We start from the raw sequence: 19,158 nt of genomic DNA on the forward strand, positions 1-19,158 counted from the left end.
CTGGCTTGTCTGGCTCGCAGAAGTATCCTTCTGTAGGCGAAAATAGGGGATTAACTGTCTGCGGGGTAATGCAATCGGCCTTCCACTTTCCCCTCTCACCCTCCTCGAAACCCTTCTGTGATTCCTCGTAGCGTCTCACCTTAGGGTCTGGAAGGACAAGCTCTCCATCCTGCTTCTGATGCAGGGGCGCGTTGGTATCCAGTTACTTCACTGGATTTTCAGATTGGTGAGAACCGAACTTGCTTGGCTTCCAGGTAAGTTTTTGATAAGAGGTTCCCCTTGTGTCCATGCATTAATGTACTAATGCTAGTGTCTTTTTCCCCATAGGGGCCGGGGTACGGAATGCCGGGGAACAGGCACCGACCCGAGATGAGAGGTGAAATCCTTGTAGAAATCAGGTAAGTCTTTAATGAGCGTTTTTTGGTAATGTCTTTTCATTCGCTCATTAACGCTGATGTCTCTTTTTCCCCTTAGGGGCCGGGGTCCGGAAATGCCAGGATGCGGCGCGGACCCGAAATGGAGAGGGAATGAATCAACAGGTAAGTCTTAACATGGAGATTTAGCTTTCCTTATTCCCTTCTCTCACTCACCTTTTGTTCTGGTCTTTTTCTCCCTAGGCGCTGGGGCTTGACTGCGAATCCGGATGATCGCTGCTGAACATGGAGGCGCCCTGTAAAGGTGAGTGGAATGCGGCGCTGCAGCGATCGACGCGATGAGCTTTTAAATAAAAGTCTTCCTTTTCTGGATTGTCGGCGCGACGTCTCCGGGATGCGGTTTTAGGACTTTTCCTTCTTCTGTTCTCTTCTTCACTTCCTTTGCAGGTGATCCAGGATGCTGGCAGGCGTGGCAGAAGTCAGGATGCAGGAGCAGACACGGTGAGCGTCCAGCTGCTAGATGCAGAACAACGCGAAGCACGTGTGGCTGTTCGGGTGGGGTTTAAATAGCCTTGGAAGAAGTTCCAGGTATGTATCCTTCCTCCAATCAGGTATGTATCCTTCCCCGACCACACCCGGATGGTAAATTAGTCCCACAGGTAAAGTAGTTCCTCAAGGAGGCCGGGATCCTGCAGCATGGTCTGCATCAGGTAAGTGCACCCAAGCACTCCCATAATGAGCCTGGCACCTATGGCGCCAGGACTGATGTCTTTTATGAGCCTGGCACCATAGGTGCCAGGACACTGTCCAAAGGCCCCTATATGGGGTTGCTGGGTCCTTCCTTGGGGACTGGATGTCCGCTTTCGGGGACGCAGGGCTTGAACCGGCTCCCCGGGAGCGGGCATCATGACATGATGTTCCTTTTGTCTCCTTGAAGGTTATGCTTCTCCGAGGTTCGAGGGAATAGCTGGACACGGTGAGTGTCACGCTGCAAGCTGCAAAGAAACGCGAAGGGTCTTGTCTTGCTCGGGTGTGGTTTAAATAGCCCCAACAAAATAGTCCAGGTAAAATAGTCCCTAGGCTACCACACCCAAAACACTAGACCTCATAGCTTGGTTCCTGGGAACCAAGCTATGTGGATGCCTCCATGTTGGCTGGCAACACAATAAGTAGTTCCCAAGCACATGTTTCTCATGGTGTATGAGCCTGGCGCCATAGGCGCCAGGAGTGGCCCGAAGAGGGTTTTGGAAAAGGATGCCTGGCTCTAGAGGCCCGAGTCCTGACTCCACCTGGCCAATGGGTTTGCCAAAGGGGGTTTCTGGAGAGGGTCATGACACCTGCACTCCCTTCCCCGTTGGCTGCCTGGGCCTTGATAGGCCAATCAGGGCATCCGGGAGGCGGAAGCCAACTCAACAACAAAGACACACAACAAGGCCCATGTCTGCTCCCTGTCCGCTCCCCCCCCCCGGGTTGCCCTTGATTTCCTCCTCCCCTCCCCCGTCCTCCCACTCTTCCAAGACCGAAAGTGCCCTCTAAATTAATTCTTGCATATGTGTGCTACTGCCGCCTTGCAACATGGGGTAGGCACCATGCATTTGCTTATTGCAGGACTTTTGGATTTGTGTGCTGCTGCCGCCCTGCAACATGGGGTAGGCACCATGTATTTGCCTATTGCCGGACTTTCGCATATGTATGCTGCTGCCGTTTAAGCGCCTAGACACCACAGGGTTTTGAGCGCTATATAATTAAATAAACAAAGTGTGGAAAAATGTATGAAAACAAAGAGTGTATTAAAAGAATGGCAATGAAAGTGGCTCACCACTCCCTTCCCCAAGTTCAGTTCACTGGGGTTCTTACAAAGTTTTTTCAAGGTGGGTAGCATACACAGTTCAAAGATTTCCCATAAATCTCTTAGGCTTCTCTCGCCTATTTCAACGTCAGTTCAACATACATCTCAATTCTCTTCAATGGATTATTTCGGGCTTCCCTCACCCGGCTTCACAATTGTCAAACAAACAGATATTTACAGATATTCCTTCTTAGTTACTTTCACAAGCTGCCCTTGCCTGTCTTCAAACACTTAAACATGACTGAAACACTTTCCAGCTAAACAGCTCTGTTTCTCAGAGCTCGAGGAGAACTCCCTTTTCCAACCGTTGTACTTCTCTTTCACAATGTTCACCTGTCAGAGACCTTCACAACCACATATTATCACCCCACGCGTACATCTCCGACAGCAGGGTCCTTATTACTCTTTCACAATACTCTTCAGTCAGAGACCTTCGCAACCGCATAGTCTATCACCCCCATGCATGACCACTCTGACAATACGGTTAGTTTCTTAATATCCGTGCCTCATGCACTTGATTTTCACAGAACGGTCCCTCGCCCGCTCTGTTCCTCATTTCACAAAAACATATAGTTCATTAGGAACGGCACACGGTCACTCTGTTCCTTGTTTCACATAAATATCCATTCACTTTCACATCAGCCTTTCGGGATCTCTGCACGCTCTCTTTTCCTCATGCCCTTTCCTTCAATGGCTTTCAACACATTGTGCTTTCATTGTTCACTGTTCTGTTATCTTCCAAGAAGCGTTTAACAACGTGCCTTCTCACACGGCACTGTTCCGTTACTTTGTTTCTCATCGGCTTCCTCTCCGGCTATATACATTCAAGCTTGAAACACTTGTGTATAGGCGCGTTATAAATGCTGTATCATATCAAGCTTTCAGTTCAGTGGATTTATCCTTCAATGCATCGCTTTACGTGTAACACTGTAGCTTTCCACAATTCCATGTATCACAAACCAGGTTCTCCCTTTCTTTGAACTCACTGGCTGTGATTGCTTTCGCGCGCCCTTCTCTTTTCAGCTTGTTGAGGTCAGAGTCTTCCCCACCTGCCCCTCAAACAATCCCGGCGGACTCGCGGGCAAGGGGAGGAAACAAGCAGTTTGTTGGTGCATGGAGTAAAGTGTCAAGGGTATCGAGAATCTCCTCTTGATCCTGTAGGATCTCGGCCTCCCTTACTTCCCTTTCCTCCTCACCTCGTATTCCCCGGCGTAGGTTCAGGGTCTGGTTCTCCTTAGGCTTGGCCTTCCCTTTTTTTTGTAGATGAGAGCGGCCGAAGGAGGCCGCCACCGCGACACCCCAAGGGTGAGCGGTGGTGACCCTCCGCGGCCGCGGAGTTGGGGGGAAAAAAGCCAGAGGCTGAAAAAACCCCAGAGATCTGTAGATGAATCGTCTGTAGTAGGAAGTACTTGACACTTGCAGGAGCTGAGTATCTGCTGGAGAAGAGGCACACACCCTTCCAGAACTGGGCAGCAGGCCTCCAAGGAGGAATAGCAGAGGCAGGTAAGAAATCGGAAGTCCAAAGTATCGGCAACAAGGTAAGAGGGCTAGGCAAGGCAAATCCGAAGTGTATTCCTGGGGTCGGTACACAGAAGGAGCCAATAAACAAGAAAAGGCGAGTGGAGGAAGGTAAGTAAGAAAGGCGGAAGGATTGAAAAGACGGAAAGGCAAGAATAGTAAACAAAGGCGGGCGGAAGGGGAGGTAAGGAAACGGGAACGAAGTAATAGAGGGAAGTTAGTTAGGCGGTAGGACGGGAAGGGAATGGAGAACGGGAGCGAGGAAAGGGGGAGAGGGAGGAATCAAGAATCGGAGCGAGCTCCGGAAAGAGAAACCTGGGAAGGAGAGTACCTAGAGCCGGAGCGGGGTGACCGGAGAGGGTACAAGAAAACTAACAAGGAAGGGGGGGTTAGAGTACGGAAAACAAAACGGTAGCAGGGGACACGAGCACGAAAGACAAGCAGCAGCCGAAAAACAGGAGCGTTGCAACGCACCCGAACACAGGAAGGGGCGGGCTATAACCTGTGTCGGGATACGTTGCTGAAAAGACTAGACCGCTGCACTGGGTAGAGGAAGCGTGATCGGGATATCCGTACGCCGCTTCCACCTATTCCAGAGCTTCCAGGCTCCCCGAGCCGTGACAGTATGCCCCCTCCTATGGTCCACCCCTCCTGGCTTGCCAGGGTGACTACGATGATATTTGCGTAACAAGAGGGGCGAGTCCAGATGTCCTTTAGGTTCCCAGGAGTCTTCTGATCGTGGGTATCCTTTCCAGTGGACCAGATACTCTAGACGACCCTTGTGATAACGTGAATCGCATATCTGAGAGACTTCAAAGATGTCGGTCTTTGGACTTTTTGGCACAGGAGAGGCAGTCTTCCTACGAGACCATTTGTCCTCATGAAAGTCTTTAAGCTGAGAAGAGTGGAAAACGGGATGTATACGATGTAATTGAGAGGGTAATTGTAAGCGGAAGGCCACTGGATTAATTATCTGGGTTATCTTATAAGGCCCTATGTATCTGGGAGACAACTTGGAAGGGCGCACCCACCTTGGCAAATATTTGGTTGATACCAGAACCTTGGAATCCACGTCCCATTCAGGAACTGATCTCCGATGTTTGTTCGCCTGGTAACGGTGTCTGTTTTGAGCTTCCTGGAGCCCTAGTTTGGCCTTACGATGAGCTTCTTGGAGGCTTTCCGCAATGGATTCTACAGAAGGGACTGTGGATTCAATGCCGGTCAAAGGAAGTAAGGCACGGGGATGGTAACCGTAGGTGCAGAAAAAAGGACTCATACCGAGGGCTGAATGACAAGAGTTGTTGTACGAGAATTCGGCCGTCGGCAACAGTTGAACCCAGTTATCTTGGCGTTGATTGACGAAACACCTTAGGTATTGCTCAAGTGTACCATTTAGACGTTCAGTCTGGCCGTTTGATTGGGGATGGTACCCGGACGTTAAAGCCCTCTCGATGCCTAGTCTTTCGCAGAGAGAGGACCAAAATCGGGAAGTATATTGGCTGCCACGATCAGAGATGATCTTAGTAGGAATCCTGTGCAGTTTGAAAATGTCTTTTAGGAACACCTCGGCCATACTTGAAGCGGTTGGTATGCCTGGTAGGGGGGAAAAATGGGCCATCTTGGTGAATGAGTCAACGACAACCATGATACAGGTACAACCACTGGATTCAGGTAACTCTACGATGAAATCGGTAGAGACAGTGGTCCATGGACCGGTAGGTATAGAATCCGGTTCAAGCAGACCTAAAGGTCTTTGAGTGGAGGCTTTATTGCGTAGGCAGGTAATACATGACTGGACGTATAGCCTGGCTTCTTCCCTTATTCGAGGCCAGAAGAAATGGCGCAGTAGGAGTTCCTGAGTGTTGTAGATGCCACGATGACCTGCCACCTTGGCATCGTGGCACCAGGAAAGAGCTTTTTCCCGGAGAGAAGGGGTTGGTAGATACAATCTCTTGTCCACAATGTATAGGCCGTCTTGGATAACATAATTCTTCTTCTTCTTTAGACCGGTATCGGCCTCAAACCTTCCGGTAGAGTCTTCCTTGACTTGTTGTAGGAACGCGGATAACGTTCCTATGGTACGGGACTCAGGAAACATTAACTCAGGCTTGGTCTCCAGTTCCATAAGATAGTCACTACGTCGTGATAGGGCATCGGCTACTACATTCTGGTTGCCCGGAATGTATGTGATGTTAAAGTCAAACTGCGCGAAGAAATGCGCCCATCTTGCTTGTCTGGTGTTGTAGCATTCAAACTGGCGTAACACCTGGAGATTCTTATGGTCCGTTCGGAGTGTGAACGGGTGCATTCCCCCTTGGAGTAGATGACGCCACTCTATACAGGCCAATTTCATTGCCAGCAGTTCTTTCTCAATCACAGAGTAGTTACGTTGACTGGGATTCAAAGTCTTGGAATAGTATGATACCGGGTGTTCCTTCCCTTGGAATTCCTGAAGTAGGACGGCTCCCACAGCGGCTGAAGAGGCATCAGTTTCCACCACAAAGGGAAGGTATTGATTGGGTTGACGTAATATAGGAGCCACACAGAAGGATTGTTTTAGCAGCTGAAAGTTTCTTTCTGCTTCGGTAGTCCACCGGAATGGCGAAGAGGTCTTTTTGAGGAGAGAGGTCATCGGGAGCACCAATTGGGAGAAGTTCGGAACGAACTTCCGATAAAAGTTCGAGAGTCCTAAGAATCTCTGAATGTCCTTCACAGAAGCAGGGGATGGCCACTCCAAAATGGAACTGACCTTGCGTGGATCAACGGCTATCCCTGCCGAAGAAAGAATGTATCCCAAATAGGGTATAGTTGATGCTGAGAAAACACATTTCTCCAACTTAACTGAGAGTTGATGGTCCTGGAGTCTGTGAAAAACTTCCCCTACGTGTAGACAGTGTTCTTCTTGGGTGCGAGAGTAAACCAAAATATCATCGAGATAGACGATGACCGAGTTGCCTAGGAGATCCGAGAAGAGCCTATCCATAAAGCGCTGGAAGATAGATGGAGCGTTGACTAACCCAAACGGCATCACCTGGTACTCGTACAACCCAAAAGGTGTCCTAAAAGCCGTCTTCCACTCGTCTCCGGTTTGTACCCTGAGCAGGTGATACGCATTGCGCAGGTCCAGTTTAGTAAAGACAGTGGCAGAATGTACGGCCTGAATGATCTCGGAGATGAGGGGCATGGGATAGCGATCTTTGATGGTGACCTTGTTGAGACCCCTGTAGTCAATACAAGGACGAAGTTCTTTGGTGTCCTTCTTGGGGATGAAAAACAATGATGCACCGGCAGGGGATTTAGAAGGTCTAATGAGTTCGTTGGCTAAGTTCTTGTCCAGGTATTCCTTCAAATGGTGTTTTTCCTGGAGGGTTAGCGGGTACAGGCGACCAAACGGAACCAAGGACCCTGGATGAAGATCAATGGCACAGTCTTCTGGCCTATGCGGAGGAAGATCCAGGGGGATCTTCTCTGTAACTACGTCGGCATACTCAGCGAGATAAGCAGGCAAACAATGGATAGTTTTGGGATCTTCACCACCAAAGGTGTGTACTGTAGAGAATTCTGTTTGAGGTAGACAGTTGGTCTTGCAAAAGATGGATTGGAAACTCAAAACGTTCTCGGACCAGAGAATGGTAGGATTGTGTCTTCGTAACCACCCAATCCCGAGGATTAATGGGAAGTGAGCAGCCCTGATCAAGTCGAAAGACAAACGTTCAGAATGTTGCATGATGTGTAAGGCAAGGACTTCTGTAGTGTGCGTGATGAGACCCGAGCTCAAAGGCCTTCCGTCCACGCCTTCTACCTTTTGGTCTTCGGCCTTGGCAACACGGGAAATGCCTTGCCTTTCGGCCCAGAGAGTGTCCATGAAGTTGCCTGCGGCTCCGCAGTCCAACAGGGCTTGTGTCTGAATGGTAGTCTTGTTGATGATCAAGGTGACAGCCATAACCATATGACGGTGGTCTTCGGTGCACTCTGGAGAAGTAACAGAAAGGGTGACAAAGGGACTAGCTTCGCTCCCTCGGTAATGCGTCCCCAGCTTTACCGAGGGTGTTCGTTTCCCGAACGCCTGGGTGGAACGTCGGGGCAATCCCTGAGCAGGTGAAGCGGCGATCTGCAATACATGCACAGGTTCCCTTCTCGTCTTCTTCTACGTTCCTCTGCGGTGAGAGGGGAACGTGTGGTTCCGATCTGCATAGGCTCTTCTCTTGTGAGACGAGTGGAGGTAGGGGGGAAGGAAAGAGAAGGGCCAGGGGGTATTGATGTACTGCTCTTAGTCTTGCGGCGTTCTGCTCGACGTTCTGCCAGTCGGAAATCTATCCGGAGAGTAGCCGAGATCAGGTCAGCAAAGGTAAGAGGACGTTCTATCCTGGCTAGTTCGTCCTTCAACTCCTCACGCAGCCCCCTTCTAAAGATGGCATACTGTGCTTGTTCTTGCCATCCTGCTTCCGCAGCGATTTGCTTGAAGGAGGTGATATATGACATAACATCATTGTTTCCTTGTCTGATGTCTAGCAGATCTTCGGATGCCAAGTAGGTACTCTCGGTACGTAGAAACGTCTGTTTCATCAAAGTCTTGAAGGCCTCGTAATCTAGGAGGACGGGATCAGATCTGTTCACTAGAGGAGTGGCCCAGGCCAAGGCGTTACTGGACATATGGGTAATCATAAACCCCACCTTGGCGTGACCAGAGGTGAAAGTATGTGTACGGAATGAAAAATGCAGATGACATGCATCCAAAAATTCCTGGAGTTTCTTGGGGGTTCCATCAAATTTTCCCGACACAAGAGGTAAGGGAGGCAGATCGGTGGACGGAAGATCTCGTTCTGCGATCCGTTGCTGTAGTGTAGCATTGGCCCCTTTAAGATTTTGCACTTCTAGGTTGAGGTTTTGAACTGCGGCTATCAGTTCTTGGATCTGTTGAGGGGAGGCCATCGCGGTATTGGGGCGTTGCAAACTGTCAAGGGTATCGAGAATCTCCTCTTGATCCTGTAGGATCTCGGCCTCCCTTACTTCCCTTTCCTCCTCACCTCGTATTCCCCGGCGTAGGTTCAGGGTCTGGTACTCCTTAGGCTTGGCCTTCCCTTTTTTTTGTAGATGAGAGCGGCCGAAGGAGGCCGCCACCGCGACACCCCAAGGGTGAGCGGTGGTGACCCTCCGCGGCCGTGGAGTTGGGGGGAAAAAAGCCAGAGGCTGAAAAAACCCCAGAGATCTGTAGATGAATCGTCTGTAGTAGGAAGTACTTGACACTTGCAGGAGCTGAGTATCTGCTGGAGAAGAGGCACACACCCTTCCAGAACTGGGCAGCAGGCCTCCAAGGAGGAATAGCAGAGGCAGGTAAGAAATCGGAAGTCCAAAGTATCGGCAACAAGGTAAGAGGGCTAGGCAAGGCAAATCCGAAGTGTATTCCTGGGGTCGGTACACAGAAGGAGCCAATAAACAAGAAAAGGCGAATGGAGGAAGGTAAGTAAGAAAGGCGGAAGGATTGAAAAGACGGAAAGGCAAGAATAGTAAACAAAGGCGGGCGGAAGGGGAGGTAAGGAAACGGGAACGAAGTAATAGAGGGAAGTTAGTTAGGCGGTAGGACGGGAAGGGAATGGAGAACGGGAGCGAGGAAAGGGGGAGAGGGAGGAATCAAGAATCGGAGCGAGCTCCGGAAAGAGAAACCTGGGAAGGAGAGTACCTAGAGCCGGAGCGGGGTGACCGGAGAGGGTATAAGAAAACTAACAAGGAAGGGGGGGTTAGAGTACGGAAAACAAAACGGTAGCAGGGGACACGAGCACGAAAGACAAGCAGCAGCCGAAAAACAGGAGCGTTGCAACGCACCCGAACACAGGAAGGGGCGGGCTATAACCTGTGTCGGGATACGTTGCTGAAAAGACTAGACCGCTGCACTGGGTAGAGGAAGCGTGATCGGGATATCCGTACGCCGCTTCCACCTATTCCAGAGCTTCCAGGCTCCCCGAGCCGTGACATAAAGGGATTAGCCGGCCTCTCGGCTCCCTTCTCTGAACTCCCCTGGCTTCTTGGAGGCATGGCTCCCTCACCATGCTTTCTCCTGCCTCAACTCGCAGCCTGTCAGCACATCTGCGTCCTGTTCTCCCTGGCCTGGTTCTCGGTAGCTTTCAGCTGCTCCTCCATCTCACCATCCAGCTTGCCTTCCTTCTTGGACCCTGCCTCGCTCTTCACGTCTTTCTGTACTCCACCTTTTATAGTCTGAAAAACGGTTCATGAGTTTCAGGTGTGTGTGATTGTGACTGATTGCCTGACCTTGCCTGGCCTTATTAATAGGGTAAGGCCAGTTTATGTTACTAGTCGTAATCTTCCTAGTTTCAGTCTTCCTCTTCCTTGTCTCAGTAGTTGGGCTGGCACAAAATGGAGGGGAATTATGGGAGTTGTAGTGTCTAATAAAGTTAGTGGGAATATGGGGTGAATAACTGTCAGGAAATGGCGATACCATGTCTCACATTCCGGTGTCTCTTCCCTTCTCCCAAAGGACCCCCTAGTCAGTGAAACATACGTTATGACAGATGCTAATGACTCACTAGCCTAGGGACAGTACTGTTGCAAAATCAAAATGAGGTGGAAAGGGTGATTGTGTTTGGGTCCAGCGTACTCAAGGGGGCAGAGCCTTGTTACTCTGTGATTGAGAAAGAAGCAGTGTGTGTTGTTTGGGTGATTAAGAAGTTCAAAATGTTCCTTTGGGGTAGGAGCTTCAGACAACCATAAATATCTGGTTAGCATTTTCACTTCCAAGGGGTTGAATGGGGTTTTCTTGCAGGATACTGAGGTGGGTGACATTGCTTCAAGGACACTCTTTTGTGATTGAGGTTGTCCCTGGCAAGGAGAATATTGTGGCAGATTTTCTATCCAGAGCACAGAGCGTGGAGGATGCTCCTGTGGAAGAAGTTGTTCAGGGTTGCCAAGATGTATTTGTTGTATGCGGCAGGGCTATTAAAGAACAAGACTCAGGAGATGCAGAGAAAAATGATGAAGTATTGTGCAGGCTCAAAAACATGGTGTTGGACAAGGGATTGTACAATTGGACTGAAAGAAAAAGGTCAGACCGTACAAAAAATGCTACCACCAAAGGTTCACACACCAAAAGTTCAGACTTTTGGTGGTAGCATTGTAGCTAAGCATTAAAAAAAAAAAAAAAAAAAGACTAGGGGGTGCGGGCGAGACCCCGCAACACCCTGCTCACTATACTGTGTGGTATAGTGAGCAGGGGCTGTGGGGGACACCCCTGCAGCTCCTGAAAAATAAAAAAATATAAAAAAGAAAAGGACCCTGTGGCGCCGGTTCCCGATCACGGAAGTGAAAGGGAACTGGCGCTGCAGGGAGACAGCGTGAAGGAAAGCTAAGTAGGGTAGGAGTATGTTGGGGGTGTGGTTGGGTGTGTGTTAAAGGTGTGGGTGTGTTGTGGGTGGGGGTGGGGGTAGGGGTGTGGGTTTGTAGATGCATGTTCGCATGGGAAATGTGAAAACCTTTTGCGGTTTGCACATTTCTCATGCAAACTTTTCTGTCGCAGACTTTTCCGCAACGGAAAAATCACGCAGATCCATTGGACAACTGGTCACAGTGGTCCAGTAAGGATGGTCTGGGAACATTTCACAGGGTAAGAGATGAGTTGAGCATGGAGCACAGGCATGTCTTCAGGTCTGGTTGTGAAGTACCGTCAGAATGGGGGTTTAGGTGCAAATGGCTGTAGGTAGCCCATGGGGGCTATCTGGGCATTAAAAAAACCAAGGGTCACCTCAGGGTGGATTACTGGTGGCCGGGATTCGGCAGGGATGTGAAGAAGAGGATATAAAATTGCAGTGATTGCAATGAGTCAGACAAGGTGTTGAGGACTCATGTGCAACCGTCGAAACCCTTGGATTTTCCAGGAATGGCATGGGAGTTTGTTTCCAAGGACTTTCTGGGACCTATTGTGGGTAGCAGAGGAGTGAAAAAGTATATCTTAGTGTTGGTTGACTTATTCTCCGAGTGGGATGAGGTGAAGGTGGTGTAGGAGGCAGACTCAAGAGCAGTAGCCATGTTTATGGATCAGGTGTTTCATCAGGAAGGGTTCCCTAGCAAGTTACTTACTGACAATAAGGTACAGTTCACGTCCAGAGTCATGAAGGATTTTTTGTCTGAGATGCATGTGGTGCACCATAAGACGGCACTGCTTCATCCGGCAACTAATGGCACGGTAGAGCACTTTAATCGGATGCTTATGAGGGTATTCACATAGTGGTGAAGGAAGGGAAATAGTGGGAAGATTATGTAGACAGGAGAGTGTATGCTTATAGATGTTCTCTGCATGCCACTATGGGTTTGGTGCCCTTTTGAAGTGCTGAGGCGGAGGAAGGCTACCCGGGACTCTGTGCACCTCACGGGCAGTGCTCTCTGGAAACCCCAAGGGGAAGAAAACCCAGTCTGGATGTCAAGGAATTTGAGATCCAGGAAGGATATCAGTGATAATGAGGTTGGATGAAGCAGCGTTCAGCAAGGTAGCATTCTTGAAGGTAAGGAGTACCCATGTATGTAAGAATGAACAAGATGAGTATTCAATGGGCGCAGGAACGAATGTATGCAAGGCTGAAGAAAGTTGAGAAAAGAAAAAAAGAGAAAGAAACGGAATAAAGACAAAGGGAAAGCACAGAACGGAATGAAATTAAAGAAACACGAGAAAAGAATGAGCAGAGGGCTAGAGAGAAGGCAGAAGGTAGACAACAGTAAATGAAAGTAGAGAAAACAGAATGGAATCAAGAATCGGAAGGAAACAAGAACAGGATAAGGATTAACCGCTGAAGCAACGGAGCGTTGTAGCTATGCACCCGACTGTTCTTTTTCCTGACATAAATAGAACACAGTCGGAAAGTGAAGTGCACCATCTTGAGAAGGACTAGACTGTTGTAGGGAGTTCATATGAATTGCGCTGAAGAGGCACCATCTTGGACGATGTTGGGAGAGAGGATCATGGTGCTTTCTCCACTTGAGAAGGATTGAGATGTATTCCTTTCAGTTAGGAATAATTAAATTTGTTGAGTGGGAAGAGGGAGAGAGTTAAAGGAAAAGTGATAGGATGAAAGAAATATTTGACTGGGTCAAGGGAGCGAGGCTTACCAGGGTAGAGGAAGGGGATAGAGTGTGGGTGTGAAAGCCAGGAGGTATGCTCAAGGGGCGAAATACGTTTTCGGTGTTGAGTGATGCAGTGATTCTGGAGGAAGGTAGAGTCTGGAATAAGTGCAACAATGCTGTAAGGGATTCTAGTGGCTAATTGGTGGTCACCCCACCTGTTGAACGTTTGCTGTATGTGTGTAGTGTTGTGTTTAAAGGAAGGGAGGTGTGTTATGTGTTATCATTTATCATTGGTGTTTCTGTTCAATGTTGTTTGCTTTCATTTATCTGTCAACTGGTTGTGCACGTTTTGTTGGAGCCGTTTCCAGTTACTGACAGCCATAGTCTATGCTCCAACTATTTGCCACAAGAGGAGAACAGGTTGTGTTTCTATGTTCTACTTGGCAGATAGTGTGGTGAGTCTACCCAGATATCAGGCACTTACTGAACCTTTTCAGTTGTTACCTTTAGCATGGGCGGCCCACCCTATAATTCATACATCGACAGTACCTGCCCTTCCCCCTATTTCTTCCAGAGTGATTCCTAGGCTGGTTTTTGATTTGCCCTCCTGGAGTATTGCATGGTGGACCCCTACATGGTCTACTGGTGTGAGCGACACCATGGCGCACATCCTTCCTCCCTTGACAATTCATCTAAGTGCATTCTAATCTATCTGATTGCGATGTTGGTGATTCTATCATAACCACTGTGAATTCGATTTGCCTATTTTCCTGTACATGCCCGGTGCGGTGACCCATCAATCTTTTGACATTTCATATATGAAGGGCTGAGATTCAGTTAGTGGTGCTTGTGGGAAACCAGGGTCATGATTGGTGTATGATGGAGTGTGCAGTCCGGGCCACCGCAAAAGCAGCCGGCGCTGCCTGGAGCTGAGAGATTGGGCTTGCTGAAAATGCAGCCGGCACCTTCTGATGTTGAGAGTATCTAAGTTTGGCTTGGGGTTTGGATGTTTTATATGGAGGTGTTTCAGAATAATGCAGCAAATATCTAGGTTTTGAGGACTTCTTTAAAGAAAGGTAGATTTTCAGTTAGCGGATGGGCAGAGGAAGAATGTTCCAGATGATGGGACCAAGGATAGAGAAAGCTGAGCCATCAGCTCTGGTGGAGTGGTAAGGGGGAATAGCGAGGAGGAGAGCTGGGTCCAATCATAGGTTTCTGGGGGGGTTGGTGGTGGATGATTTTGTTCTGAGGAAACTTAGGTCCTGTATTATGGAGGGCTTGATGTGTGAGGCACATGGCTTTGAAGGTTGCTCTTAGACTACCAGCGAGATGGTACCAGGGAGATGGATGCAATATTCTAAGTGCAGGGGTGATATGTTCTCTGTGCGCGAGGGCAAGGAGCAGTCTGGCTGCTGCATTTTGGCTTTGTTTCTTGAGCTGGCATGCCAGGAAGCCGAGATAGGTGGAGTTGGCGTAGTCCAGCCGGGTGATGATGAGGGCCAGTATTGCGGGGAAGGCAATCAAATCGTGCAGGTGCACTAACAGAATATAAAATAAAATTTGGGACGAAAAATCAATACCAAGGGGGACGGCACCAGAAAAAACACTGCCTTACCTTACACTTGAAAAATGAATGTGGCACGGAAATGAGAGTGCCGGCCTACACCCTCGCTTGCCTGTGGCTCATCTCCTGGCCCAATCAGGGGTGGAGGGCAGTATGGGAGGCGGGTGGGATGAGAGTGCTAACAGAATATGTCAATACCAAGGGGTCCGGCACCAGAAAAAACACTGTCTTACCTTGTGTTTGCAAAATGAATGTGGCACAGATACGAGAGCGCAGTACCTACACCCTTGCTTACCCGTGCTCGTCTCCTGGCCGAATCATGGGTGGTAGGCGGTTTGGGAGGCGGGTGGGAGGGGAGCGGAGGGCATACACCCTTGCTTGCCTGTGGCTTGTCTCCTGGCCCAATCAGGGGTGGTAGGTGGTATGGGACACGGGAGGATTGGAAACAAAATGAAGAAGGGGGGAAAGGAGCTACCCACGGCCCATCACGGTGAAGACTCTTTGAAACCAGCCTTACTGTGACAAGTCCACACAGACCATGAAGAAATCTAACCCACGACTACACACTCAAGCCGAGAGGATGGAGTAATGAGGCTCAAGCCTCAGGTATCCATTAAGCTCTGCTGATGGATCAAATCTGTCAGCAAGAAGAAGAAGGTGAGTGGGAAAGGGAATCAAAGCGGGCAGGAGCGCTATCAGAATACAAAATAAAATGAGGGATGAAACATCAATAACAAAGGGGGTCCGGAACCAGAATAAACACTGCCTTACCTTGGACTTACAAAATGAATGTTTATGCTCAGTTAGATGGTCTAAAGTTCTGTGTTGTATGTACATGTGTTTAAGTGTGAGTATCCAGGTTCAAGGAGGAGTTAAGCTGAGGGATAGGTGCAGGAAGGAGGGCCTCATAAAGAAGATCCAGAATAAAGTCTTTGAAGACAGTTGACATCTTGTTTGGGTCTTTACCTCACACACACCTGTTTCTCCTATTCCCCCTCCTCACGCCTTCTGGTCCAGCGTGATTGAGTTTTGTTTTATGTCTTTTAAGGGATACATTAGCATCCTTTATTCAGACGCTCTTTAGTGTCCTCTTTCATGTGTCATGTGGCTTTCCCTGAGAGAGCACAGTGGTGCACGTGGAGCCCATTAGTCCAGGATTTTGATTGTCAGACAGCATGGAAACACTGAAATGAGGAACTGGTGATAGAACATTCCATTCTTTTTTCCTAGCTCACCAAAGTAAACTCTGTTGTATCTAGATAAGGACCCCATGAAGGTAATTCATTAGTTCATACTTTGGAGCCCCACTACCAGTACGGCGGTAACGGAAAAACAGGCAGTATTTCAGACTATTACTCATTTTACTGCTCTGCCTGATTATGAGGTATGTGGTATTTAATGCATTTGCATTTTCTAGCAATACCGCATGCAGTAATTACCACCTGATTATTGCCAGATTCTCAAAAATGGGGCATCTAAAAGTAGCAGAGAAGATGCACTGTTTTTAGATGCACCATTTTTGGAAATGCGTAGGTCACCTTATTCTCAAAGGTGACCTAGGGATTTCCAAGGGGCTAAGCTTTAGCTCAAATGATGCGCTGACCAGCCCCCTTGCATGCATTAGTGTCATGTGTGCGCTACTGACACTAATGTTTCTCAGGGTCCCAGCACTCACATGGTTGCTGGGAGTGCACTTCACTGTGACGGGCCCTTACAAGCCCTGTCACAGTGAAATTTCTTCTTAATAAAGGCATTTTATTTCTCAGTTTGATAGCTAATGAAACTCCCCCCTGTCCCCACTGTTTCTCACCCTACCATGATTTGCGCAACAGGCACAGGGGAATGTTGCCATATTTCTGCACATCTGGGGGGCAAACTGCCAGATGCAGAAGTCATATGAGACGGCTCCCTTGGGCAAGAAAGCTGGGCCCTCAGACTGAATGTCTGGTGGGACCATAGTGGGTGTGCCTAGTCCATGCACAGCTCCCTTCCACAGCCGCATGGTCATGGCCTTATCTACACCGCCTCTTTCCTCCAAGTTCTTACTTACCCAATGCCAGAGCATATGTAATGTGAGGTGAGAAAGCTCAGTGGATCACTGCACCCTCAGCAGAGATCCCTCTGTATCCGAAAAGCCACAGGTTTGAATCTTGGAGCGGCTGAACTAGCATTTTTATCATTCATGACGTTGAATAAAAAACAAGAGACAATTAATTTAGAGATGTGCTTGTGTTCATGGCCAATACCTGTACAGCATTTGGCATGTGGTCACAGACAACCCCTGTGATAACTTTGTGCATAAGAGACTTGCCAGTCAGCTTGTAGTGTGTGTGTTGCTTTACAGGGAGATGGTAGGCAATAAGAACAGTTAAAAACATATCCCAAGGTGACTGGACCCCACCAACCTCTCCCAATGTCTTCTCTCCCCACCTGGTAGCCAGGAGACGACGTAACCAGAAGGCTTGTGATGGCGGTGGCCGGTGCTCCCCGGATCGGACATGCTCGGGATATTAACGGAGAGAAAGGTGCCTAATTTTCAATTTATTCTATATTGATAATGTCATTTCTGATTAGCAAAGTAGTTTGCACAATTGCAGAGATGATGTCAACAAATCAGGCACAGGTTAAGATGTTTTTTCTGATAAATGTTCAATGTTTTGTGTTATGTGACCAATTAGATACTTCCTACTGGAGTTCATACTGATTGCAATTATTCACAATTTGGGTAGATCGGGTGAGGAAAAAAGAGAAGACAGGATTAGTCCAGGATTCCTCAATGATGGGAGGAGAGGCTGGAACATATTAAGTGGTTGTTGGTAATCTATAGAGGCCATTTGTGAGACATAGAAGTTTCTTGTGAGTGAGGTATGTTGTCCTCTCCTGCTATACAGTGGCCTCTACTGGAGTAAAGAATGATCTTGTTATGAATGGTGTGTTCTTGTGATTTATAGTGGCCTTGCTCATGCGGTATAGGAACTTCCCAGATGTAAAGTTGCATCATAACATCTCTTCTGCGATATAGGGGGGCATTTGTAACTGGGTATAGCGTATGTATGAAGTGTACAATTATGTACTGTGTCGTTTTGATTGATTTGTGAGGTGGAGCGGTGGCAAGTGTTATACATTACAAATCTGCCCGCCCAGTTGGTTCAGCCTCCCAAATTCAAGAACATGTCCACCCTTGTGCGATTTTAATGCAGGCTGAGATGTCGTGGATTCCTATGATAGGCCGGATTCTATAGGAATCTGCCTAAATGCTGCCAATTCGTGTTGGTAGTGGATGTAAACTAATATGGAAAGCCGGGTCTACCCAGATTTCTGTTTTAGATTTACATGTTACCAAATCAGGACACTCTATCCTGTGTATGCGACAATCTGAAAGGAGGACCTTAGCACCACTAATGAGGTATGTGACCTTTTCTGAGGAATGCTGGGCTCGCTTGGCCAGAGGTATAATGGGCTCTTTCGAGGCATTGTGGCTTGTTGTGAAGTATCGTGGCCTCTTAGGAAGAATTGTGGCTTTTCCTGATGAATAGTGGGTTTATGGGAGGAAAAGAGGTTTCTCCTGAGGTATTATCTACCTTTTGAAGTATACCAGCCTTAAATGACATGAAGTGCCACCTCTGAGATATAGAGGTGTCTTGTGAGGTGTAGGTGCCTCTACTAAGGTACAGTTGCATGTTGCAATCTCTTTTGCGATAGAGCTCTGTTGTGATCTATGGCGGACTCTTGTGAGATTTTGGTCCATAACATAATTTTACTTACATTACATGAACATGCACAATATGTTGCGGTGTAGAGCCTTTGTACATCTGTGGTCTGCCTGAGCCATAACAATTGGAGCCATCTTTCCAAAACAAAGGACTGGTAAAAATCTCCTTCTTTAATCTCTATACTGCTCTCTTTATCCTCAGGTCCCAGAAGATCTTACTGTGATTCAGATGCGAGACGCAGCAGTCCCACCCAAGTCCCCAGCACAGCCTAACATCGTAATAAACTGCCAACTGCTTTTGCCTTTCTGCTGCCTGTCTTGGGTTGGCCATTGGAGGATAACCCACTGATCGCACTTATCCATTTACTGCCAACTGATCTCGCCTGTGTCTGTGTTGGGTGGGCCCAGATAAATATATACTGCCCATGTGCTGCTTGTTTTAAGAGGAGAGGAGCAAGAGATGATGAACAATATACTGCCAACTGCTCTCACCTGTCTGCTGCTGTTGTTGTTGGGTGGGCATGTGATAACAGGCTAATGTCTAATCTGAGCTGCACCGGGTTGAACTAGCCAGTGACATGCCTTCATTGCTTATAGAGGGGGAATCGCAGAGCCATTTATGGAGAGATTCTAGCTCGGCAAAATACATTAATGAAAGGTCAATTCTAAGGTCCACCCAGTCATGGGGAGGGATCCAATATTAAGTAGGGAATGGCAAGTCAATGGGCTAACAGTTACTGTTGTGTGCAAATGGCACTGGGGCTCAAAGGTAGTGCTGTGTACTGGTAGCCTATCGTCTTGGAAGTAGAGATGTATGCTACCACTCCAGGACTTGGCTGTAGAGCTGTGCAATGGACAGCATACTTGCTCAATGGTACAGTTTCTTCAAAGCAAGTGCCTAACAGCTCCTCACTCAATGGCTTTAAAATAGAATGTCATTCCATGGGACTGCCTTCTTATGTGGTCAGTGAATAGTTTGTGAAACTGGAAGATGTACCATGGAGCTGGGAAAGAGGACTTGGGCCTGCAGGCTTTGGGGAGGATCTGGGAGAGAGTATAAAATCTGGAGGAGAAG

General features: G+C 48.3%; 1 protein-coding gene across 2 annotated transcripts in view; it reads left to right on the forward strand.

The window, feature by feature from the left end:
* Positions 1–18,384, forward strand: part of LOC138447799 (coiled-coil domain-containing protein 159-like) — a 1,059,213-nt gene extending 1,040,829 nt beyond the window's left edge. For both annotated transcript variants that reach the window (XM_069604155.1, XM_069604157.1), the window contains 2 exons: positions 16,809–16,896; positions 18,286–18,384. In XM_069604155.1, coding sequence (XP_069460256.1) covers positions 16,809–16,885 — 77 coding nt within the window. In that variant the 3' untranslated portion in view covers positions 16,886–16,896; positions 18,286–18,384. The remainder of the gene's footprint in view (positions 1–16,808; positions 16,897–18,285) is intronic.
* Positions 18,385–19,158: the final 774 nt, after the last annotated feature.

The sequence above is a fragment of the Ambystoma mexicanum genome, chromosome 3q (genome assembly GCF_040938575.1).
Source record: "Ambystoma mexicanum isolate Mex_15411 chromosome 3q, UKY_AmexF1_1, whole genome shotgun sequence".
Lineage (NCBI taxonomy): Eukaryota > Metazoa > Chordata > Amphibia > Caudata > Ambystomatidae > Ambystoma > Ambystoma mexicanum.